This window comes from Gorilla gorilla, chromosome 12 (genome assembly GCF_029281585.2).
Source record: "Gorilla gorilla gorilla isolate KB3781 chromosome 12, NHGRI_mGorGor1-v2.1_pri, whole genome shotgun sequence".
In the NCBI taxonomy this organism is placed as follows: Eukaryota; Metazoa; Chordata; class Mammalia; order Primates; family Hominidae; genus Gorilla; species Gorilla gorilla.
Genome location: NC_073236.2, coordinates 120,001,718 through 120,028,271, shown reverse-complemented (window position 1 = coordinate 120,028,271; position 26,554 = coordinate 120,001,718). Strand labels below are relative to the sequence as shown.

At 37.8% G+C, this 26,554-nt stretch overlaps 2 protein-coding genes and 1 long non-coding RNA gene across 8 annotated transcripts in view; 1 reads left to right on the top strand and 2 right to left on the bottom strand.

The window, feature by feature from the left end:
- Positions 1–6,417: 6,417 nt before the first annotated feature.
- Positions 6,418–11,654, bottom strand: TTC32 (tetratricopeptide repeat domain 32). 3 transcript variants are annotated; one of them, XM_004028889.5, is made up of 3 exons: positions 11,506–11,654; positions 7,660–7,826; positions 6,418–6,917 (listed from the first exon to the last, which is right to left on the bottom strand). In XM_004028889.5, exons 1-3 carry the CDS (start codon positions 11,652–11,654, stop codon positions 6,778–6,780), a joined length of 456 nt encoding a protein of 151 aa, XP_004028938.3. In that variant the 3' UTR covers positions 6,418–6,777. The 3 variants fall into 3 exon arrangements, with proteins under 3 accessions (XP_004028938.3, XP_018876923.3, XP_018876922.1); XM_019021378.4 differs by having other exon boundaries at positions 10,830–11,507; XM_019021377.4 differs by lacking the exon at positions 11,506–11,654 and adding an exon at positions 11,275–11,498.
- Positions 11,655–11,675: 21 nt separating this feature from the next.
- LOC129531796 (uncharacterized) lies at positions 11,676–12,480 on the top strand. Its single transcript, XR_008677206.2, has 2 exons — positions 11,676–11,773; positions 11,903–12,480. It is a non-coding gene; the product is annotated as an uncharacterized lncRNA (long non-coding RNA).
- A 10,536-nt stretch (positions 12,481–23,016) lies between these two features.
- Positions 23,017–26,554, bottom strand: part of WDR35 (WD repeat domain 35) — a 77,219-nt gene continuing 73,681 nt past the window's right edge. For 2 of the 4 annotated variants that reach the window (XM_004028890.5, XM_004028891.5), the window contains 2 exons: positions 23,816–24,056; positions 23,017–23,486 (listed from right to left, as the gene is read on the bottom strand). In XM_004028890.5, coding sequence (XP_004028939.4) covers positions 23,336–23,486; positions 23,816–24,056 — 392 coding nt within the window. In that variant the 3' untranslated portion in view covers positions 23,017–23,335. Of the gene's footprint in view, positions 23,487–23,815; positions 24,057–26,554 lie in introns of those variants that run through there. The other 2 variants (XM_055378765.2, XM_019021376.4) reach the window with 1 other exon arrangement.

Sequence of the window (26,554 nt, the reverse complement as noted above, 5' to 3'; positions counted from 1 at the left end):
ATCTGTAATCTCTAAATAGCAAGTTACTGAGCAGATTATGATAACGAATTCACTTATACATTCAACACATGTAAGGCCCTTATGTATGCCAGGCCGTGGTGCTGAGGATACAACAGTAAACAAAAGAGACAAAAGTCCCTGCCCTCTCCGAGCTTGCCTTCCAGTGTGGGAAAGGCAAAATAAATAAGAACATGGTTTGGGTAAACAGAAAAAAGATGAGTATGATGAGGATTTGCTATTTTAAAGAGAGTGGTCAGAGAAGGGCCAGGATAAGGCCATGGGGTAAGGCAGGGAGAAAACAGCACATGTAAGTTCCTCAACGTGAGTCTTTGTGAAGACTCTGCTTCTCACTGAGAGAAGGCATGGCACACTCCCAAACCTTCACTCTGGTGGCTGTGCTGAAACTGACTTTGGAGGTAAAACTGACAAAGCAGGAGACTTGCAATACAGAGGGGCTGATGTCTTGGCTTTGGGTGGTAGTGGATGAGATGAAAATTGCTGGAATCGGGATCTGTTTCAAGGTAGGAACCCACGGTGTTTGCCGCTGGGGAGCACTGGGACAAAGTCTGGCATGAGAGGCGGGACAGTACAGCTGCCATTAGCTGTGCTGGGGGAGGACCAGGAACTCCGTTTGGGATGCTTTAAGTTTGCACAACATCAACTCTGTGATCTTAAAAAGAGCTTTCCAATAAAGTGGAAATAGGTTCAAATAAATGTGGTGCCAAAAGAATATATTCAAGGGTATTCTTGGTACACAGGAGTCAAAATTGCCTAGAGGGAAAAGAGGCACTCAGGTGGTGAACAGAACTAATAGTAATTTTTTCAAGATGTGACTTGCAGCCATAAGAAAGGGAGCCTTTTAACCCTTTGTTTCTAGTTATTCTGGCTAAAAATGGTTAGCTGTAGAGAAAAATATGAAAGGCGGGGGGTCTTTTTATTTATACCTCCTGTACTGTTTTAATTTTTATTACCATAGCCATGTATTAATTGTATATCAAGAAATTGGCAAGCACTTTTCATGCGGCTTTAAAAATTATGTGTCAAAGCAGAATAAGGTAGACTTCTAAGTTCTTACACAAAAGAATGTTCAAAATAATAAGTGATTTAAGTTACCGAATAATATGTATACCATAATTCTGCACATGTATCTGCATACCTGTGCCCATGTATTTGTACAAAGAAAAAGGCCTAGAAGGATAGACAGGAACTGCTTTTTACCTTATATTCTGCAGGTTTGCCACTTTTAAAAGGAGTACTTTTTGCATGTGTTTAAATTGAATGTGATGGCCTTCCCTCTACTTCGCTTCAGCCAGAGCTCAAGCCTCCACACACTCCAAACAAGAATTGTTGAATAGTTTAAAGAAATAGGCGGGCCGGGCACGGTAGCTCACGCCTGTAATCCCAGCACTTTGGAAGGACAAGGCAGGCGGATCATGAGGTCAGGAGTTTGAGACCAGCCTGACCAACATGGTGAAACCCGGTATCTACTAAAAATACAAAAATGAGTTGGGCTTGGTGGCACACGCCTGTAATCCCAGCTACTCAGGAGGCTGGCTGAGGCAGGAGAATCCCTTGAAACCCAGGAGGTGGAGGTTGCAGTGAGCTGAGATCACGCCACTGCACTCTAGCCTGGGCAACAGGGCGAGACTCTGTCTCAAAAAAAATAATAATAATAAGCAACAGAAAAAAAAACTGAAGCTTTTCAGTCCCCCTTGGCTCTTATTCCTGCTAGAAATAATGTGACTATGTAATAATAAATTCTACTTAAGGGTTGTATCAGTCCCCGTTTTCACACTGCTATAAGGAACTGCCCCAGACTGGGTAATTTATAAAGGAAAGAGGTTTAATTGACTCACAGTTCAGCATGGCTGGGAAGGCCACAGGAAACTTGCAATCACGGCAGAAGGGGAAGCAAGGCACCTTCCTCACAAGGCAGTAGGAAGAATGACAGGAGGAACTTGCCAAACCCTTAAAAACCATCAGATCTCGTGAGAACTCACTCACTATCACGAGAACAGCATCGGGGAAACCGCTCCATGATTCAATTACCTCCACCTGGTCTCTCCCTTGACACGTGGGGATTATGGGGATTACAATTCAAGATGAGATTTTGGGTGGGGACACAGCCAAACCATACCAAGGGTTTTTTGTTGTTTCTTCAGTAGTAGGGCCAAAATGTTTTTTGAAGTTAAGCATGATTCTTATAAGAATATAGAATGAAAACGTGAAAAATGTTTAACTCATTAATAGAGAACCGCCAGAGTGGTAAAAGAGCATTAGAATAACTGAGTACTTATGGCCCATGAAGAAAGAATTTGGGAATAAAGTTGCTAGGTTAAATACAAAACTGGTTAACGTTCTTCAGGGCAATACAGCCAAAACTTTTGGGGTTATCTTTTCTACCAGACAGAGTTCATTTGCATCTCCTCTGGACAAAAATCTGCAAGTTACATGCAACCTCCCAGAGTCTGGGCCCTAATCAAGAGTAAATAGAAAATCAAAGAAAGGCACACACATGGCCTCCCAAAAGAATTAAACAGTCGTTGAGTGGGTCTGCTGGTATGATATTGAAATGCCATGCAAATCCTTTTGCCTTATTTCTACGTATTGGATGCTTTTTTTGACATAAGATAAAAATTTACATATTGGCAGTTGTAGCTATCTAGTTTCCAAATGGAGTTTGCTCTTAAAATTAATCTGCTTTTCACCATCTTTTGTGTCTGTTTTTAATAAGAAAAATGGCCACCAAGCAATGTGGGCATTGCAATAACATTCCATTATTTAAAAACACACTTTAATATTATTCTGATACTCACTTTGCTGGGTACTAAAACATTTTATGAGCAATTTAAATTTTTTATCAGGACCAAAAAAAAAAAAGTCCACATATCTGCTGTGAGTTGATGCCAGCAGCAAAAACATTGATACTCACTGCAGTTTCAAATATTTATATGGATTTTGGACACAACCTTGCACAAGTTACTCAATTTCTTAGCTTCATCCTCTATGCAGAATAAGACCTTCACTAAACTGTTGTATTTATGATTTTGTGATGACACATATAAACCTGGGATTACACTGTTGTGTTCCTATTTTACTTTTATATCCACATTCATAATTTCAGTTTCGGGGCTTCCTTACAGGTTGCTTGTTTTATAATTTGTCTTGCTACATGACGTGTTCTTTTACCTTCTTGTGATTTTAAAAAGGATAAACTATGTGTTTTAATTGTATCAATTGCTTTGTTTTTCCAAAAACAGAAATTAGACTATACTTATCCTTCTTTCCTTTCTGTAGAGTGAAATGGTGTCCTTTGAAGTCCCTTAACATTAGATTTGAAATTTAACAAATCTCACTCTCCCTCTCTTACCAACTGCCATTTTAAATTATGGGCATTCTGTTCTCACAATTTACTGTCACATTTTTTAGAAACACAGAAAACACCAAAATGTGAATTTATATAGAAATTGTTAAAATTACACACCTAGTTTAAATAGCAAATATTCAGTCAACTTTTCACTATGCTCTTGAAAAGCTATTACACGTTTGTCAACAATTTGTTTAGCATAGCAATATGTTAACCTAAACACACTAAATTCAGCATCCATTTCAGGCAGAGATGAGCCGTCTGATTTACTCATCACATTTCTAGTTAGAGAGCATCACATGAGACAAAGTGGAATCATGCCACATATTTGAATGAAGCCAGAAGCAGCACTTTTTAGGACTCTTAGATCTGTTTTGTGCATGAGCTGTTGTTTTTGAAACACTCTCATGTTTAGTCATTAATTTGCATAAAATTTTTTCTGTGTTGTAACTTTAAGTGCAGTTTGCATTGCAAGACCAGGATACCCAAAAACCTTGAAAAAATGGTGCAGCAACTCTGAATATACCTTCAAATGGGGGTGAACTACATGATATGTGAATTATTCTCAATAAAACAAAAAACTAGCATAGTAAACATTCATGCTCAGCCTAGGCAATGTGGTGAAACCCTATCTCTACAAAATATACAAAAATTAGCTGGGCATGATGGCGCATGCCTATAGTCCAAGCTACTTAGGAGGCTGAGGTGGGAGGATCACCTGAGCCCAGGGAGGTCAAGGCTGCAGTGAGCTGTGATCAAGCTACTGCAATCCAGCCTGGGCAACAGAGTGAGACCCTGTCTCAAAAAAGAAAAAAAAAAAAACATGCTATTACGGTTTATATACAAACTGTTTACTTCTGAGTTAAATTTTTAAGGGGGCTAGACTTAGCAGAAAGGGAGACATTGAGACAAGAATCAGTGTAAACGCTGAGTGGTAGGTGGGGTTGAAATATATCATGCCCACGGAGAAAGATTTAAGACCTACAAAATGACAGGGAGCCAAGGCTACATTTAGGATTGAGAGGGTAGAGAAGCCAGTGAAAAACAGAAAACCAAAAAAGACAGAGCAAAAGAGCAAATAGATAATGACTAAAGACTGACTTGGATATCTGCTTCACTATCATAAAGTAAAGGGTTTTATTCAGTTCCAAATTTCAGAAAAAAAAAATAGCTCCACACTTTTCAACTACTGTTAGGAGTAATATTCTAAACTCAAAAGTAACTTAAATCCATTTTATCCTATCTTACCTCACTTTGTGAAAGAGAAACCTTATAACAAACCACAATTCTTTTGTTTTTACAAAGGAAAAAATTAGAAAACATAGTTACTTTTCTAGTAGAAAAAGGAAATAACGAATACTGAAATGTGGGAAATATGAACGGTAATGAATATCTTTTAAGGTAAATATCCAAGGTATTATTTGGTCAATCAGAAACTTAGAATCTGAATAACGCCTAAAGTTTCAACGCTAAACAAGGTAAATGAATTATTCTTTATTTCCAGTAACAAGACAAAAGAAAATGAGTGCCTGGGTCTACAATCGGCAATTGCTGATTCTGAACTTCAGTGACTTTTTTTTTTTTTTCTGATAAAGGATGAAAAAATTTTGAATATAATCTAACAAACCACACGAAAATGTAAGACAATTTTTCCTTTTCATATTCCATCTGATCCCAATCAAGAGTAAAGAGAATATGAGTCAAGAGAAAATAAAATTAAACATTAAGCATTTGCTTCTCTGGGTGGAATGGCTTAAAGCTTTCCCTCCCAAGGGCTAGGAAACTTGCTTTTTTAAAAAAAGTTTTCCTAAGAAGGATTTTTCTACATTTTAATGCAATTTTAGAATTTTTTTTAGATTTCCAACAAATATAAATCATTTTGGAAAGTGTGAATAATTCCAGAAACAGAGACTTTGTTTCTGGGCCATGAAACTTAATTTCCTCTTAATATTCACTTACCTACAGCCCAAACTCTCCATGTATTTTGCCAGATATTACTTATGAGCTACAAACAGGGCAATTACTTTTTCTGCTTCATGAGATTACTCATACACACACAAAAAAAGCATTTTAAGGCTGCTGCTGCTGATTGCATCTGAGGCCACAGAAGTTACCCTGCGCCTTCCTCTGAAGACACGAAGCAAAGACACTTTCCTTTCTCCTGATTCGGGTAATTTCCACCACAGAACAGCTTTTCCATAGCAGTAATAAACTAGTTTGGGAGATCTGAGATGCAGGGTCTAAATCTTTGGAAGCCAAACAATAAAATACAAAAAATGTAGATGGCATATGGCTGGTGTTAGTCTGTTTTCCCTTCAAGTTCTTCCCGGTTTTTGATAGCCTCATAAGGGCCTAATTGTTGGCAGCACCAAAATAAAAGATTTTTAAACTTTATACTTACTAAGTGCTTTTTGTCATTTCCTCACCTCTCTGTACATTCCTACCTGATCACCAAATTATTATGGAGATTTGAACAGTGCTTGGCTTATAGTATTCAGTAAATGTTGATAACAATTGTCATTATCCAGAGACAGAAAATATGTTCAATGTTTAAATCTTAACCTATTTTTATCAATGATTACTTGAGAAAATCACGTGTAATTCAAGCTGAACTCTTTCAAATTGTTCTCTTGTAGGACATGTTTATTTCTAAGCCTAAATGTTATGTCTCTCTAGCCTAGCTATATAAAATAGCCTTTCTCTCAAAGCCAATGCTGGGGCAAGAAAATGGACAGGGGACTAGATTAAAAGAACTGAGAGAAACATAAAAAAAAAAACGCAATTGAAACCTGATTGGCTCTAGATCCAAATAAAAATCTACACACTTCGGAATATGGGCTGGATATGGCTGACATTACAGAATTATTCATTTTATTAGGTATTATAATGGTATTGTGGTTATAAAGGAGGATGTCTTCAATCTTAGAAAATGTAGGCTGAAATATTTAGGGGCGAAGTACTGTGACCTCATCACCTCATTTTCAAATGTTTCAGCAAACAGTTATATATTTAAATAGAAAAAGCAAATGTGGCACAATATTAACAACTCATGAATTTAACTGAAGAGTTTATTATACTTTCAACTTTTCTGCAGATGTAACATTTTTTAAATAAAAAGTTGAGAATAAAAAAATCACAAAAATAGTTTTGCTGAAGAAAACACCACACATTCCTTTTTACTATAATATTCAATATAATAATATACACTTATACATTGGTATTATTTACACTTCATTAAAAAAACCCATTCAACCTGAAATTAACTACCTTAAACACACTATTTAACTTTCAGTGCTAATGTATTAATTTCTTAAATATAAATCAAAATAGCTCAATATCTACTTTAAATTACTGATAACTAGATGCAGATGTAAGGATCATGAATCAATACTTCCATTAAGTTAAAAATATCAATAATTTTTTGCAACATTTCTTCTTTGTTTTTCTTCTTTGTCTAGAATAGTCTGTTTTAAGCTCAAAGTAGCATCTTGAAATCCAGGATTTAAGTCTAAGACCTTCTTGAAATCTTCCAAAGCATCATCAAAATATCCTGTACCAGAACCCAAAAAATGGAAAAGAGAAAAGAAACTGAGTATTTCTATATATTATTCATGGAAAAGCTTTGATACATGTACTTTTGCTTTTATATTTATGAGCTTTCAGTCACTTCTAGTAAAGGAATTTTTTTATCTTAATAATATAGAGATGTGTATATCAAAGTAATTTTGTGTGCCCTTAGGGAATAATACACCTAAAATTAGCTATGGGTTTATTTATTGAGATTTAACAGGTAAATATTATCAATCATCTTAAAATTTTAATAAAACTGTATCACCTGTTTTACATAATTGCAGTAAAATTAAGAAACGGGAACTAATTTTCTTTTCGACACTTTAAATGAAGAAACAGTACCTATGGTCCCTTTAATCCAAGAATCTAAACTTCACTTTCTATTGTCTTGTGTGTCTTCAAAGATTTTAACTCAGAAAAGTTTCACAGGTGAACATCTGAATTGCCCTCATTTCACAGCTGGGAATGCACAAGCACAAAGTAATGGGGTCACCCCGGCTCCTGCGCCCAGGTCCAATTCCCACCCCAGTGCTCTGCTGTGATCTATAACGCCTATCAAAAGCCTAAAATAAACTCAGGGACACTTCCTTTGTTCCAAGCTCTAAACCTAAATTTCACAGAACTTTAAAATTTGATTACCACGTTAGTTTTACAACATTTGAAAGCTCTGAAATAACAGAATACAGTCAATGACAAAACTCAAAAAGAAAAAAAATTCTTACCCAGCCTATACAGTATCAACCCTCTGTTGTAATATGGAACTTCAAAATTGGGTTGGACTTCTATGGCAGATGTGTAGTCATCCATGGCTTCATAAAAATCAACCCTGAAGTACTTGATTTGCCCCCTGTTGTTATATGCAGTAGCCAAATCCTCAGGGCTGCATTTGCTTTAAACAAAAAGTTCACATTAAAAATACCGTGTTACCAAATTCCTCTCATTTCCACTTTCATTCTCTTTTGGGTATTGTCAAACTTCACAGCCTATAACATGCAGCATCGACACTGAAAATCCAAGCTGAAGAAAAAACGTACAAATAAAGAGCTAAAATCAATTTTTGTTTAACCCTGTTATCTACTTTTGTAGGGTTATACCACTGCAATGTCAACCTGAAAAGCATACTAACTTTACAGTGTGTTCACTGCCAACTTGTTCTGCTGAATATAACATTAAAATGATTGTTCATTTTTCTAAGCACACACCAGCAGGGCAAAGAAGACAGAACAGATAAATACTAAGCAAAGAGGGAAAGCCAGCCCAAAGCCCGAGTTTGCTATGGACATGTCACAATGAGAATCAATTTCATTCTCAAATTTTTAAGTGATCTTAAAACAATGAGATTTGAAATCATTTTCCACCAATAAAAAACTAAAGTTAACGCTAAGTGAAAATTCAACATGCTATGATCCCCAGGAAGTTATCTCTGGGGACAGAGTTGCCCTCCCTCCAGCCTCAGCTGGCATCCTCCCCAATGCCAGGCTGGCTTCCTGCTAGGAGGGTGGGCTTCTTTAGACCCCCTCAGGGCTCCAGTCAGTTTGGATGTCCTTTGTGCAGAACTGGCTCTGCACCTGAGGGAACTAGAGGTTGCCCAAAGAGCTTTACGTTAGCAGCCATTCCTGGGCTGTACACCCAGGCAGCTCTGACCAGCCACCAGCTCAACAGGTCACAGCCCCTGGCTGCCCTGAACCTTTCTCTGCACAGGACAAACAGTCTGCACAGAGAACATTAGTGCCTCTGCTCTGAGTCAGAGATGATTCTGTTTCCCTTTCTTTTTTCCCAAAGCAATTCTCAAATTAGAACCAAACAGAGAATTCATCTGTCAGTTCTTTGTAATACCCCGTAGTAAAAAGTATAGTCCGCCGAAAATATCTGTGAATGCAGTTAGTGTAAATAAAAGCTACTTCTCTTAATATCTTGATCCTTGAGATTTCAGACAGGGACTGTAACTACTGCTACCCTAAGAGGCACTCACAGCCCAAGCGCCTCTTTCAAACCAAGTTTGCTAACGATGGAGAGGAACTGTCGCAATTTTAGAAAATGTCTATTCTATGAGCTGTGATGGAGACTGGGTGTAGGGATACTTCTGGATGCCACTAAGCACCCCCGTTAAAACCTAGATTACAAGACGGTACCACTCCCCTTCACCTATGTGTGACATGACACTAGTTGAACTGCTCCCAGTAGAGTTTGAAGAAAAAAGCAATCTCAGGATGCCAGTAAGGTTTTAGTCATTAAATCGAAGTTTCAAAATTATTGTTATAAGTTTTTAATACTAATTATATATTCGTAATATAGAGAATCATAAAATGTTGGATTTAGAATTAGATCTCATTAAATCAAATTCTAAAATCGTTTTCATGTGGAAATTTTGTTTCATATTTTAAAGAAATGGACTAACAGTTGAAGCCGAAATTTTCTGTAATATTAAAATTTTTGTAATGATAGTATTTATTATAATAGAATTCATTCAAGTTACCTAACCCAAATGTGAATTTTTAGGATTTGCTAACTTTCGCAAAAAAAAATATATTTTTATATACATATAAAGTGTGTATATATATTTTTTATATATAAAGTGTGTGTGTATATATATATATATATACACACACTTTGGAAATTAGGTTTATGACTAAAGCTATACTTTAGATAGTAAAAGAAAACGTCACAAACCATTCAGAATGAAAGGCATTCGAAAATTGCAAACATTGTTTCAAAATGATTTAGTGACCCAATACTTCGAAAATAAATGTAAGCTCCAAAAGATAAATTGAAGGGAAAAAGTTGAAATGACAGAATTCAGTTTCAATCCATGAGTTCCTAGAATTTTATCAAAAGCTTATTTTACAGATGAAAAACTGAGGCTGAGACATTAGCCATGTGGCAGTGCCAAGACTGGAATTCAGGCATCATGAACTCCCTTCTACTGCGCTATGACAAACTGTCTTTCCTGTGCTGGTAAGGCATAGCTATTATATATGCTACAGACACTTGCGTTCTTAGGCTGAGATGTGCAAAGAAGGAAGAATAACAAGACTAGACAGCAACAGCATACCTGATGCTGACGAATACTTTTTTAAATCTACTAGGTAAGTCTACTCTTAGAGCTTGAAACATGAATAGTTTCGCTTTCTATGTTTACTTATCTTTTTTATGGGGGAGGTGCACTGAGGAAAGTAGATGGTATCATCTTATTGCCTGTTCAGAAACTTCTATTATTATTCTTGTGTGTTATTGAAATGAGAAGGCAATTTTATCTTTCTGGTTTAATTCCATGTAAGTTTAACAAACAGGGTAAGAATCAAGTCCTTAGTGTTTAGTTAAGCCTCATACAAAAGACAAGCTGGCATCCTGTCCAGAAAACTCAAATCCACAACAGACAACTCACAACTGTTCAAAAAGCTGTTCAACCAACCCCTCTGTTCTTTTCTCATCCTGATCCACTCCATACCATCAACAAGCCCAATCAAGGCAAGATTTGAAGTAAAAACAAATGCTACATATCCAGGCACAAGCCGAAAAGATGCTTTGGGCAAGCAGACAGTAACAGGTGAAGCCGCTCACATCACAAAGAGAAAGTCAGCGAATCGTTATGTGCTTCCTGGTGAAAGTACACACACCCACCTAAAAAGTATTCTTGCCATGATATTGAATCTGAATTCAATTGGATCAAACCTCAAGGTTTAACCACCAATTCACAGCAATATGAGACAGATGACCACATTAAATGACAGAAGAGATTCAGTCAGCAAGTCCAAAACACGGAAATTCAAAGGACACAAGAATCGGTTTCCTCAACAAATAAAGGAGGGGAAGGTGGAGAAGAGACTTAAAAAGACTTGATGTGTATCCTGACTTGAACTAACTGCGAAAAGCGAACCAAAGAACAAAACACCTTATTAGTCGATCAGAATGGTTCCAACACTGACGACGTGATATTAAGTAACTATGTGATGATGACATGGTGGTTCCTTCTGAAACATCCATGGATGAATACAATAGGTAAACTGATAATGCTTAAGCCAAGTGATAAACACCTAGACGTTCGTTATGCTCTCTTCCACATATTTAAACGTTTTTCACAAGTGAAAAACACCACCAAGAGCCTGCGCTGTGACACTGAGATGGGAGTCGCGGTACTGCGGCCCTACGCAGCCATGACCCCTTCCCTTCCCAGGTCGCGGATTTCCCGCCAGCTAAAATCACGAGTGGAAAATTCCTATCTGTCCTAAGTCTCTGGGTGCGAGTGAGGAACGTGGAAGGAGAGACGGCGGGGTGAGAGGCGGCGGCCCGCGCCCGAGGATCGCGCAGAGGGCTTGGTTCCCGGAAGCTCCCCGCACCGTCGCGGCAGCTGGCTCCTCGCGGGTGGGCTTCCTCCCCGCGTTCTCCGCCGCCCTCGTCCTAGGCCTCGCCTAGGCCTTTCTAGAAAGACGAACGTCCGCCCGCTCAGTCCTAGTGCTGGGTTATAACAAGCGCCGACCGTGAGCTCCAGAGGCGAAGACATGAGCCCAAACAGCCCCAACGTCGCCTCCACCCGGGGTCGCCGCGGCCCCAGGTCTCGCGATAGTTACCTCCCGGGACTCTCGTTGCTAGAGGCCGCGCAAGCGCACTGGCGAATGTAAGCGGAGTACAGCGCTTCGGCCTCCGCGTACTCTCCCTTGTTGAAATGAGCCTGGGCGAGTGTTAGGGTTGCGTGGCTTTCTTGCCGCTGTCCTTCCATAGCAGCCAAGGCCTCGTTTTCGGTGTAGAATGGGGGTTGACCTCCGAGCGGTTAGAGGTGGCACCACAAAGCCACTTCCACACCCTGGAATCTACCTTGACAGCCAACCTTGGCGCTAGGTTTGTGCCTTATGGGGATCCGTCGTCTCGCGAGATAATGGTTCCGCTGCTGGCGGGGCGTTTGCAGTGGCCCATGTGAACTATGTTTCTGCCGTTACCAGTGTTGGACCCGTCTTCCTCTTTTCCTAGAAAAGGCGCAGATGCGTGGTCGCAAACTGATTTCCAAGTCCGTTGTCTGATGCTGCGAGACACTATCCGTTTGTTACAGCGAACTGGGGGCCGATGACGCTGGAGGTGGAAGAAGCCACGGTTCTGTTTCTTAACGGCGAATTAGCCTGCGGACTTCCTGTCATTCCCTTGCCTTTCAGCGTCCCAACTTAGCAAAACTCCGCGTTGAGGGTGTTCTGAGTAGGTTTTGTCTACCCTGAAACGCTTTGTGTCGACATTCCACCAGGTCTGTTCCACGGTCCAAACTTCTCTACCTTTTTGGACCCTCTAGAATTGTGTTACGATTAGTAGTATATTGTGTCGAGAGTCTGGGATCTTTGATGTTAGTTATATTCCCTGGCTGTTTATGCCAAAGGGAAATCCAAATAGTAATTTATTACGTACATTACGTATAATTCAAATTAAAATTTTGTAAGAACGGTTGCCAGCCACGCTACCCTACATGCCTGCTGTGTATCTTCTCGGCGTCCCTCAATTCTGTTTTGCTTCCCGAAGTACTTGAGCCCTTTCCGTCATAAAAAGTAAAGATGAAAAATATATTTGGAGCATGATACTTACATGCGGAAGTCTTAACAGGACATAAATTGTGTGCTTTTGGCTGCTTTCATTAGATTTTTAATTTTTTCCATTTACCACCACTGAAAAAAATACAAATACAGTGGATTAAGGTTAAATTAAAAAGCACTAGTAGAAATTAAAAGATTGCAAGACTACAAAAAAAATAAACTGGCATTTCTGGTGTAAGCAAATGGACAGCTCAATAGAACAAAAGCCCAGAAACATACCGCAAATAGGCTGTATTTTGTAAAAGACATGTAACATATATGGGGAAAGGACAGATTATTCAAATGAGTGCTATTGGGAGGATTAGTTAACCATTTGGGGAAAAATACATTTAAGCATTTAAGCTCCCAATTGACATAATATTCATTCCAGGTGAATTAAAAGATTAAATAAGATAAAAAGCTTTTTTTTTTTTCAGTTCGCATTTATTTTTGCCTCTTGGAGCAAGGTCATCTTTTGAATATGAAAAAAACGAAACAAAAAACAAATCTGAAGTACAGGATAGAACAAAACCAAGTGTGTGGGGGGAAGCAACAGCAAAGGGAAGACAAGAAGTTGCAAAAAAAAAAAAAATGGAGGGGGGGGGGTTCCCCTCTCCTCTGGGGAATGACTCAAACACTGATGTGGCAGCGTACACTATTCTACATAAAGCCAGGGATGTTAATCCTTTTGGGGGATAAGAAAAAGTGGAGATGGCCAGGCTCTGTGGCTCATGCCTGTAATCCCAGCACTTTGGGAGGCCTAGGCGGGCAGATCACCTGAGGACAGGAGTTCGATAACAGCCTGGCCAACATGGCAAAACCCCGTCTCTACTAAAAATGCAAAAAATTAGCTGGGCTTGGTGGCGGGTGCCTGTAATCCCAGCTACTCGTGAGGCTGAGGCACGAGAATCCCTTCTGGGTGGAAGTGGTTGGCAGTGAGCTAATTTTTGTATTTTTTGTAGAGATGGGTTTCCCCATGTTGTCCAGGCTGATCTCCAACTCCTGGGTTCAAGACATCTGCGCACCTCAGCCTCCCAAAGTGCTAGGACTACAGGCATGAGCCACCGCACCTGACTAGAAGTTTTGCTTTGTTCTGTTCAAGGAGTAACAGGAATATTTATGTGTATAAAAACCAGTGATCTAAGAGGAAAATAGCAGGATATGTAACGGAAATTGGGGATTTGGGAAGGGGGTTTCTAAATAGGAGTAAGATTCTTAACCTTTTTTGTGCTATGGCACCTTTACAAGTGTGGTGAAGCCTATGTCGTTTCAATGTTTTCAAGTGTTTTTAAAACATAGGATTACAAAGGAAAGCAATTATATTAAAAAACAGTTGGAATATTAACAGATTTATAAAAAAGTAAAACATTTATTAACATTAAATATCAAGAACAAAAGGCAAACACAAAACTAGCAGAGGAAGAAAATAATAAAAGATCAAAACACAGATAAAACAAAAATGGAATCAACAAAACCAAAAGTTGGTTCTTAAAAAGATTTAAAAAGTTAATAACACTTGAGCTAAATTGACTACGAAAAAGGAAAAGACTCAGATTACTAAAATCAGAAATGAAAATGGGAACATTACCATCAATTCTACAGAAATAAAGAGGATTATAAGAGAGTACTATGAACAATTGTATGCTGAAAAATGGGAGAAACTACATGAAATGAGCAAATGCCTAGAAACAAAAAACCTACAAAGATTGTATCATGAAGAAATAGAAAATATGAATAGACCTGTGTATTAGTCTGTTCTCACGCTGCTAATAAAGACGTACCCAAGACTGGGTAATTTTTTTTTTTTTAAGAAAAAAGAGGTTTAATGGACTCACAGTTCCACGTGGATGGGGAGGCCTTATAATCATGACAGAAGGCAAACAGCATGTCTTACATGGCAGCAGGCAAGACAGAATGAGAGAACAGTGAAGGGGGAAATCCCTTATAAAACCATAAGATTTTGTGAGAGTCACTACCATGAGAACAGTATGGGGGAAACTGCCCCCATGATTCAGTTTTATCTCCCACCGGCTCCCTCCCACAACATGTGGGAATTATGGGAGCTACAATTCAAAATGAGATTTCGGTGAGGACACAGACAAACCATATCAACCTGTAATTTGTAAGGAGAGTCAATCAGTAATCTAAAAATAACCTCTTGACAAAGAAAAGCCCTGGACCTGATGGCTTCACTGATGAATTCTACTAAATGTTTAAGGAAGAACCAACACCAGTCCTTCTTAAGATTCCTTTTAAAGAATGGTTATAACTAATGAATTCAGCAAGGTAGGAGGATATGAAATCAACATGCAAAAATCAGTTGCATTTTTATTCACTAACAATGCAGCTATCCAAAAATGAAATTAAGAAAACAATTCCAGCCAGGCACAGTGGCTCATACCTGTAATCCCAACACTTTTGGAGGCCAAGGTGGATGGATCACTTGAGGTCAGGAGTTCGAGACCAGCCTGGCCAACATGGCAAAACCCTGTATCTACGAAAAATACAAAATTTAGCCAGGTGTGGTGGCAGGCACCTGTAATCCCAGTTAGGGGGTGAGGCAGGAGACTCACTTGAACCTGGGAAGTGGAGGTTGCAGGGAGCCAAGATTGTGCCTTGCACCACTGCACTCCAGCCTGGGCAACAGAGCAAGACTCTGTCTCAAAAAAAAAAAGAAAGAAAGAAAAGAAAACAATTCCGTCTACAGTAACATCAAAAAGAAAAAAATATTTAGGAATTAACCAAGAAAGTAAAAGATGTGTACAATTAAAACTATAAAACATTGCTAAAAGAAATTAAAGAAGACATAAATGGAAAGACATCTCATGTACATGGATTAGAAGACTTAATATTGTTTAGATGTTAATATTATATAATCAATCTTCAGATTCTATGGAATCCTTATCAAAATCCCAATGATGTTTCTGCAGAAATAGAAAACTCCATCCTCAAATTCATATGGAATTACAAGGGCTCCCAAATAGCCAAAACAATTTTGGAAAAAGAACAAAGTTTAAGGACTCACTTCCTGATTTCAAAACTTACTGCAAAGCTACATTACCCAAAACAAGTGTGTTATTGGCATAAAGACAGTTTTTTAAACAAATGGTGCTAGGAAAATTGGATATCCACTACAAAAGAATGAAGCTGGACTCTTACACCATATACAAAAATTAAAATAGATCATGACCTAAATATAAGAACTAAAATTACAAACTCTTAGGAAAAAACATATGCAAAAGCTTAACAACACTGAATTTGGCAATGATTTTGTGAATATGACATCAATGGCACAGGCAACAAAAGAAAAAACTACACAAATTGGGCTTGACAAGAATTTAAAAACCTTTGTGCATGAAAAGACACTATCAGAGTAAAAAACAAAATATTTACAAGTCATATATCTGATAAGGGATTAATACCCAGAATATATAAAGAACTTCCAAAAACAACAATAAAGCAAAACAATCCAATGCAGAAATGGGCAAAGGATTTGAATAGACTTTTCTCTGAAGAAGATACACATATGGCCAATGAGAACATGAAAAAATGCTCAGCGTCACTAATAATTAGGGAAATGCAAATCGAAACTACAATCAAATACCACTTCTCACCACTCCAGTAGGATGGAAACTATTAAGAAGAAATAAGTGTTGGTGAGGATGTGAAGAAACTGGAATCTTTGTGCACTATTGGTGAGAATGTAAAATGGTGCAACCACATGGTGTGACACTTCTTCAAATACTAAGGATAACCATTTGATTCAGCAATTCCACTTCTAAGTATATACCCAAAATATCTGACAGCATGGTCTTAAAGAGATATTTACACATCCAGGTTCATAGCGGTATTGTTCACACTAGGTAAAAGGTGGAAGCAATCCAAGTGTCTATCAGCAGATGAGTGGATAAGCGAAATATGGTATACTCATACAATGGAATATTATTCAGTCTTAAAAAGAACAAATTCTGCCACGTGCTACAACATGGATGAAACTTGAGGACATTACATGAAGTGAATTAAGCCAGCCACAAAAAGACCGAATGATTCCATTTTTATGAGGTACCCAGAGTAGTCAAATTCATAGAGACAGAAAGTAGAATGTGGTTGCCAGGGACAGCTTTAAGGGGGATAGGGAGTTATTGTTCAATGAGCATACAGTTTCAGTTTTGCAAGATAAAGAATTCTGAAGATGGATGGGTGGTGGTGGTGGTGGTGGTGGTGGAATATGAACAATATGAATGTACTTAATAAATATAGTTAATGCCTCTTTAACTGTACACTTAAAAATGATTAAGATAGGCAAGGTGCAGTATCTCATGCCTGTAATCCCAGCACTTTGGGAAGCTGAGGTGGGAGGATTACTGTGCTCAGGAGTTTGAGGCTGCAGTGAGCTATGATTGTGCCACTGCACTCCAGCCTGGGTGACAGAGCTAGACCACGTCTTGTAAAAAATTTTTAAAAATTTTTAAAATGATTAAGATAGTAAATTTTATGCTATGTCTATTTCATCACATAAAAAATAGGGAAAAATCAAGTGGCAAGTGTGTTTTCTGTAAAAGATCGTTGCAACAACGTTGCATTGAAGTCATTATTACTGTATTTCTATTAATTGATTTTGTTGCATCCACTGCAGTTTCTGCTTTATAAAGGTGGTTGTTACGAGCATAGGTATTAGGTGTTATATCTATGTCTACAGATACTCTTACATGTTACATTGTCACTGTGAATAGCAGTTTTTAGCATTATCAAGTATTCTTGCTTGTAGTACTTAACTCACCACATCAACAAATTGAAGAAAAATCTCAACAGATGTAGAAAATGCAGTTAATAAAATTCAACTCCTTAGCAAACTAGGACAAGAAGACATACTTATTAAAACCTACCGACAAAATGTCTACAGAAAATATAATAAGCAATGATTTCTTAAAATATTGAAAAATTTCCTTTGAGATTAAGAATAAGACAAGAATGCCCAGTATCATCACTTTAATTATTCAGCATTGTATTGGGTATCCTAGCCAGTGCAATAAGATGATAAAAAGAAATGAAAGACATGACGATTGAGAAGTATTTTTTTTTAAAAAGCAGTCATTAAACATGGTTATATAGTTGTATATGTAGAAAAGAAGTGCAAAGGACTGAGAGTGACAAAACATTTTTGAAGAAGAAAAACAAAGTAGGACTTGTACCAGATAGCAGGACCTATTTTAAAAACTATAATAACTGAGACATTCTGCTTTGGGCCAAAGAAAGACAAACAGATCAATGGAACAGAAAAAGAAACCAGAAATTGTTACCTACATATATGGACTTGATTTTTTTTCCCATATAATTGCACTTCAGTGTGGAAAGGGTGGACTTCAATCAGCTGGAGGTATCATTGACATTAATTTCTTTTAACTTTAGAGAAATCTCTTAGGAGCTGATAGCTCTCAGCATAAAGACATAATACAGCAATTTATTCAGTCTCACCTCAGTTTCTTTTTCTTCTGTTAAATTCAACTAAAATAGAAATCTCTTATTAAGAAAATAAAACTACCAATGTTAAATGGGCAATTTGATGAGTTTTAACAAATGTGGAGTCATGTAATCATCACCAAAACCAAGATATGGAACATTTCTATCATCCCACAATGCTCCTTTGTATACCTTTGAAGTCAATCACCTACCCTTCTCCCTGATCTCAGGCACTACTTTCTATGATTTTGTCTTTTCTGGAATTTCATATAAATAACATCATACAGTATGCTGTCTTCTATATCTGGCTTCTTGCACGTAGCACAATGCTTTTAAGATTCATCTATGTTGTTACTTGTGTCAGTTCATTCCTTTTTATTGCTGAGTAGTATTTCATTGTGTGGATAGTCCACAATTTGTTTATACATTCACATATTAATGGATATTTGGTTTCTTTCCAGTTTCTGTCTACTATAAATAAAACTTATATACATTTGCATTCAAGTCTTCCTGTAAATGTGTTTTGATTTCTTCTGGGTAAATTCCTAAGAGTGAGATTTCTGGGTTCTATGTTAAGTGTATATTTAAATTTAGAAGAAACTTCCAAACTTTTCCCAAGTGAGTGTACTGTTTTGCATTTCCATCAGCAATGTATGAGGGTTTCAGCTGTTCTATACCCTCACCATTTCTCTTGTCAATTTTAGCCATTATAGTGTGTAGAAGCATCTCATTTTTTCTAAATCTCTCTCAATTTTACTACCTAGAAATTTAAACTGCCAAACAATAAATTAGCTAAATAATTTTGTTTTGTTTTTTTGTTTAGACAGAGTCTCGCTTTGTTGCCCAGGCTGGAGTGTAGTGGCACAATCTTGGCTCACTGCAACCTCCGCCTCCCAGGTTCAAGCGATTCTCCTGCCTCAGCCTCCCAGGTAGCTGGGGCTACAGGAACCCGCCACCATGCCTGGCTAATTTTAGTATTTTTAGTAGAGACAGGGTTTCACCATATTGGCCAGGCTGGTCTCAAACTCCCGACCTTGTAATCCGCCTGCCTCGGCTTCCCAAAGCCTTTTAATGTCTACTTTCTTTTAATTTTAAAGAAATCTCTTAAGAACAAATACTGATTTTGGTACGAAGACACCAATTATACAAATTTCTTCAGTGTCACTTCAGTTTTTTTCATCTCTTAAATTCAACTAAAATATTTTATTTATAAAGATCAACTAATTTTACTTTCTCATCTATACCGTTATGTATTTTTGAAAATTTCTGCCATGAACATTTTTGCTTTTTTTTTTTTTAATTATTATTATTTTTTGAGACGGAGTCTCGCTCTGTCGCCCAGGCTGGAGTGCAGTGGCACTATCTTGGCTCACTGCAAGCTCTGCCTCCCGGGTTCACGCCATTCTCCTGCCTCAGCCTCCCAAGTAGCTGGGACTACAGGCGTCCGCCACCACGCCCAGCTAATTTTTTGTATTTTTAGTAGAGACGGGGTTTCACCATGTTAGCCAGGATGGTCTCAATCTCCTGACCTCGTGATCCGCCCGCCTCAGCCTCCCAAAGTGCTGGGATTATAGGCGTGAGCCACTGCACCTGGCCTGCTTTTTATATTCAAAAAAAACAGTAAATATTAGTTTCTTAGAGAAAAAAATGAATTGAGAAAATGGTCTTTAAAATAGACAGTAGAGGCAATACAATACTCCTATTTTCATTTTGAAACTGAGCAGAAAATCTTGGAGCTACATTATCAAATTTAGTATTCTTTATTTTCTCTTATAGGTCTAGTAGGACATAATTTCCTTCGTTCCTAAATGAGAACTCAGCATGACCATTAAGGAGTAGCTCACAGCAACCTCCAATATCTGACATTTGCCTAGTGCCTCTGGAAGGTTGTTGGGGTTTTTCCCCCCTTGTTTGGTAGCAAAAGTGGTATTGTATATCTATTGTACCTCCTGCTCCCTTTTCCCCTTCTCCACTCTGGAGCGCAATACCCTCCTAACCAACCCCCATCAGAATACTTGAATGAAGACACAGCAAACACCGTGTTCTCCGTAAGTTATAGATAAAGAAAACGTGGAATAAACACGTTATTTTTTTCTTCAATGTTTATTATTTTCCTATTTTTTCACTTAATACTACATAAAATCTAAGATCTCAGCTCTTGGAATACAGAAAAATAGTTTCAAAGCGTATTTTAGCAAAACAATTTATAATGAAATTAGCATTTGTGAATTAAGCATGTCAACATTACTGTGTTGCTTGTTAGGCACACTGCTTATTTGTACAGCTTTATCAGTCAGTTCCATCATTTCAATATTTTGGCCCACCACACCACTTTGAAACATGTAATTAAGGGCAAGTTTTATAATAAAAAAAACAACTTGGCATTACTCAACGGGAAGTCAGTACATGTTTTTTGCAAGGAGAACAACATAACTGTTTAATGATGCTGTCTTCAATATACTACCTAATTCTGTTTATGCAACTTCTCACCAGGCAATTGTTTTTTATGGTCAATTTTGCTTTTCTTTGTCCCCCTAGTCAAGGGAGAGTTTGTTAGTGTTGTTATCTGGAAATTTCCTTCATGTCGAATAAAACCAACTAGACTGACTCATAATATAGGTGTTTTTTCTAGTACCATTTACATAGAAGACAAAGGTCCCCAAGACATTATGGCAGATCATTAAAACTTTCACAGATATAGATACCAAAGAGGCATAAGCTTTTACAAAAGTAAAAAAGATGTGTCTGTCTATATACATATGCGTGCGCGCACACACACACACACACACAAAATTAGGTCCACAAGGTATGAGAGGTTGTTTTTAGAGATACTGGTTTCTGGACCCAACTGAATTAGAAATATCAACTAGATATTGTTTAAATATCAACTAGATCCAGCAACTTAGGATCTACCAGGAATAATTCGTTGGTGGGAAAATTCTAGGGCTCAGGCAGCACAGAATTAGGGGGAAATGAGAAGTCTCCAAAAGAGAGTTTCCAAAGTTAGGTGAAGTCTGAGGAGTCAACAGGTGATTCTAGAATTAAAGCAAATGAAAGTGTAACCAACAAATCACAGTAAGGGGCTAGAGGCATGACAATCGAATGAATTCTCAGCTGATTCCTGAGACAGGAAAGGGAAAGAAGAGATACTCAAGCATTAGACCATGGACTAAGAATTGCAGCTCTGACCAAACTGTCCTGCAGGAACCTTTCAGACAGGCAGAACTAATAAGTGTGCCATCCCTACAACCCTGAACATTTCTCTTTCCTTGATGAAGCAGAGAATAGTCTCATCCCTAAAAACAGAAAGTCCTGTGGAAAGATGTAAGTTCAACAGGAGATGTACTGTCTTAGACAGACTTCTTTGTTAGGATGTGATTTTCTGATTTGGGGAAATTTCCCATTCTGGTATAGAACAAATGAGAAAGCTGGAATTCATTGTGTTACATTTAGGTAAGTAAGTTAGTAACTTAGGAGACATATTAGGCAAAGTTAATAGAGCGTGTATGTGTGACTACATATAGAAAGGAGCAAGAGATACCAAATATTCATGAAGCACTAAAAATATGAAAAGCCACAAAGATACCAAATATTCATGATACACTAAGTATGCATGAGACATATAAAGCCTTCAGTATGTGTGAGAAGTTGATTCAATTACCCACTGGTGACACTCATTCTGGCCTGTCCTTACCCAAGAAATACAATAAAATTCATGACTGCTCAGCAGACTAATAGGCAAGCCATTGCTGTGGTCAAGTGTACTTGCCCCTGAGACCCTTCTATAGAGCAAGTGTACATCGTTGGCCTCAGGCACATTTCACCTGATTGAGTCATCTGGCTCAAGCGGCCACTCTGGTCCTTTTCGTAACCCGACTATTAGGGGAAAGCTTATGTGACAGAGTGTGAGTCAGGACATAAAAACATTACATAACCCAGGATTCAGGTGTTGCGGTCTTTCCACTCCACTGGCACGTTACACTAACAGTGTTAATCTATCATTGCTTTCTCCTTGTTCCTCACTGTGTATTGCAAATTGGTTCAATCAACCAATGTATTTTGAGAATTTTTATTTGGTTTGTAAGGCTTTCTGTTCCATGACCTCTGGAATAGCTTGCAAGGTAGTCTATTTAGAGGCTACCATTGTACCAAGGTAATTTTCCACGAGGAGCATGAATAGAGACAGAGACCTCAAAGACTTCTGGTCTTCTCTTTTTATTTAGGCCAATGAGCCCACTCTCTATCCTAAACTCATCTAGGCTCTAAATCTCTTCTCATAGCTCACTATTCCCAATCTGCAACATGCTGAACTTGTCTCTGTCTCTACAAGACAAAAACATCTGAGATTGAGAAAGTGTATTGTAGCTGCAATAACAAAGTTGCGTATCTCTATGTATTGCCTCTACTATACGTAAGCCAAACCTCAATAAAATAATCTTGATGAAATAGTGCAAAGGTCTGGTCTTTAGCCACAAAATGGGAATTCATGAGAAATAAACAGATAACATTATTAGCTATGTAAAAGACATAAGAAATGATCCATTATGGATCACAACTGTTTATCTTTCAAATTAATAATAAATGAAAACAGATGCATATCAAGAAAAAATCACTCCCTCAACAATACTTGTGTAAATAAACGGTCCAGCTTAGTGACAATGTTTCAACAGAAGCTATAACTACAAAATGGATATTTTTGTTTAAGTTATCTTCATTATAAATAGAGGCAAGTTTTCTGCACAATCATATGAAAGTGTAAATTCCAAATGCCATCTCTTAAATGAGACTAAAAGGACAGGTTTTAAAATAGAAGAACAGGGCTATTAGAAACAATTCAGATTGTAAAAAATGTCTTAAAATGCCATCGCCTCACTTCTGAAAATATAATAAAGAAGACATTTGACACTTACTTAATTAAATATGGCTATAGAGAAAGCTCATTTCATTATTATAATTGTTTAACTTCCTTGTAACATGGGTTATAAAAATTCTCTAAATTCAACTTTGCCCCACTCCCATGCTTCCCCCACTCCCTACTCCCTTCAAGATTTTTTAGTGAATTCAGTTACCTTGACACTGTGAGAAAAATATTTATTTGGAATATTTCCATGGTATCATGTAACCAAATACAAGATAAACAAAAGAGAGAGGGTGAGAGAAAATATGGTTGATTTTCATACGTTTATATGAAAATCGGCCTTATTATTTCACAGTTGTATTGCCATAAAAATTATTTTATTAACATATATTTTGTGCAAAAATTCAACTATAAATAATGAGGCTGATTTTCATACAAAACTCAACAGAAATAAACCTTATTACATATACAGCATACAGCCATGTATATATGCTACATATATTTTACAGTTATATACAGTTTATCATTCCTTTATCCCACTGGACTATGGCATAAGGGGCAGAAGCTGTAGTGGCTTATTTCCTGAGCAAGGACACCGTGCTTGCATACACTGCACATCCAGAATTGATACTCAGTGATTGGGCTTCCTGTGGCAACACATGTTGGCAGTTTCCCTTCTCCACTGTAAAACGGGGAGAAACAATTCATTATACTTTAAAACTTCTCATTAGTCTAACTTTATTTAATACACTTAAAAAAAAACCTAAAGAATAAAACTTCTGAGATGAACATCAAATACTTTCATTTAAAAAAGTTTTTTCAATAAAAAACCTTTCTTACAATGACAAAATAAAGCATGAATACACTTGTAAAAATAAATAAAATAGGGTATAATGTTAATGTGAATTGCTTCAAAATTTAGTGCTTTAATTCCTACATTAAACATTGTACATCTAGAAATCCAAGCTTCTAATAAGATAGAATGGCATCCACTAATTAAAATTAGCCTACCCTTCCATAAGGCTGTCCAATTCAGGTTTTCTGTTATCTTTTGAAGTATGTTTGGTGAAGATTTCTAAAGCAAGGTCTTCATACTGCTGTTTCTGTTCTGAACTGAGGGTCTCTAAAGATTTAAGTTTAATGAAAGCTTTTGAACAAGTCCCAAAGGCTCTGCTGGCGCATGCGCAGAGTGCTAGCAGAGAGTAGATCTCCACAGGAGGGATGATGTCTTCATAGTCTTTCAGGTGAAGAGCTAAGAAAAACAGGGCAATTGGGGTTTTTAAAAATAATTATTATGATATTATGAACATGCAAAAGGAAGAATCTAAGTTAAGGTGATTTCATTGAACTTGCATGAACGAACTGAAAGCAAACAGTGTTGAGAGATGGGAGCACCAAGAGGAGGAACTAGGCTACATGATATCCAAGGTTCTGTGAAGCTGGCTAACAGCTCATCCTATGAAAAGAACCACCACCAAATGCTGCATATGGCTGTGCCAGCTCAGAAATACACACACACACACACACAAAATTTTGGTGTCAAAACATCCACCTTTTCTTCAATTTATGTTAGAAATTTCTGTGGCACTTCATAAAAAGCAAATGAGTATTATACTATGTTAGTCATAAACTGCAAGATAATACCATGTTTCCTTTTGTTAAAAAAAAAAGCAAAACAATATAAGCAAAACAGTATAAAATAATATGTTCTTTTATTTGTGTTTCTTTGGACAGATTATTGCTTTTGTATTACTGCTTTTGTCGTTTGTCTCACTGAAACAATAGGATTTTGTGAAAAAGTGAAAATGAGTCTCCAAGTTGTCAGTTGAGACAATTCAAGTTACAACATCTTATTTGCAATTATACTGGAGACAAAAAAATCTTTCTTTAAAATGCACTGTAGACTTGGGCCTGTTGGGGGTGGGGGGCTAGGGGAGGGATAGCATTAGGAGAAATACCTAATGTAGATGACGGTTGATGGGTGCAGCAAACCACCATGGCACATGTATACCTATGTAACAAGCCTGCACGTTCTGTACATGTACCCCAGAACTTAAAGTATAATAAAAAAAGCAGACTTAATATTAGATTTAATATTAAGATTTAATATTAGATTTATAACCAATTTGTATCTTTTTCTTCTCTAGACCTTGGAATCTTAAAAATACTTTGTTATAGTATATCAAAAACTTCATAAAACAAGTTTAAACAATATATTCATGTGTTTTACAATCAGAATCCTATAAACTGGTTCTGGGGTCAAGTATTTACAACAAAGTGTAGTAGAAAAAATGTATATAAAATGTAATCACTCAGTTACAATAAACAACATCCTCTAATTTCATATCCAAAGCATAATAGGTTCAAGGGTAATAATTTACAGGTCATACATTGTTTCAGATCATTTTACCACTGACAAAAAAAAAAAAAATGAGGCATATAGAGATCTTCACCCAGTAGGTGAAGCATCTCAAGTTAAAGATCTAATTGTTCTTTTAATTCTAGAAATGGTGTATAAATTGAATACGATACAGCTATTTTAAACAGTGTATAATTTATGTCACATATTAGTTAAAACTAAATGAAGGTCAGTTATAAAATACACACAAAAATAATTTTTATATATAACTAATAACCAATTAGAAAAAAAATTTACAACCTCATTAATGACAACAAAACTAGGAATAAACTGAAAAATAAACCTTTAGAGCCAGCAAGAAGAAAACTACAAATCTTTACAAACACAGATACACAAGTGATTTCTAAAATAGATGTTTCTGACAAATATCACATGTTCTCACTCATATGTGAGATCTAAAAAAGTTGACCTCGTGGAGCGTGCAGTGAGCTGAGATTGTGCCACTGCACTCTAGCCAGGGCAACAGAGCGAGACTCTGTCTAAAAAAAAAAAAAAAAAAAAAGTTGGCCTTGGCTGGCAAGATGGACGAATAGAACAGCTCTGGTCTGCAGCTCCCAGCAAGATCGACGCAGAAGGTGGGTGATTTCCGCATTTCCAACTGAGGTACCAGGTTCATCTCATTGGGACTAGTTGGACAGTGGGTGCAGCCCAAGAAGGATGAGCCAAAGCAGGGTGGGGCGTCACCTCACCTGGGAAATGCAAGGGGATGGGGAAATCCCTCTCCTAGCCAAGGGAAGCCATTAGGGACTGTACCGTGCACTCCGGCCCAGATACTGCATTTTTAACACAGTCTTCGCAACCTGCAGACCAGGAGATTCCTTTCGCTGACCACGCCACCAGGGTGCTGGGTTTCCAGCACAAAACTGGGCGGCCGTTTGAGCTGACACCAAGCTACCTGCAGGAGTTTTTTTTCATACCCCAGTGGCGCCTGGAACACCAGCAAGACAGAACCATTCACTCCCCTGGAAAGGGGGCTGAAGCCAGGGAGCCAAGGGGTCTGGCTCAGCAGGTCCCACCCCCATGGAGCCCAGTAAGCTCAAGATCCACTGGCTTGAAAGTCTCGCGGTTAGCACAGCAGTTTGAGCTAACCTGGGATGCTTGAGCTTGGTGGGGGAAGAGGCATCCACCATTGCTGAGGCTTGAGTAGGCGGTTTCACCCTCACAGTGTAAACAAAGCCACTGGGAAGTTGAAACTGGGCGGAGCCCACCCCAGCTCAGCAAGGCCCCTGCAGCCAGACTACCTCCTCTCTGGGCAGGACATCTCTGAAAAAAAGTCAGCAGCCCCAGTCATGGACTTATAGATAAAACTTCCACCTCCCTGGGATAAAGCA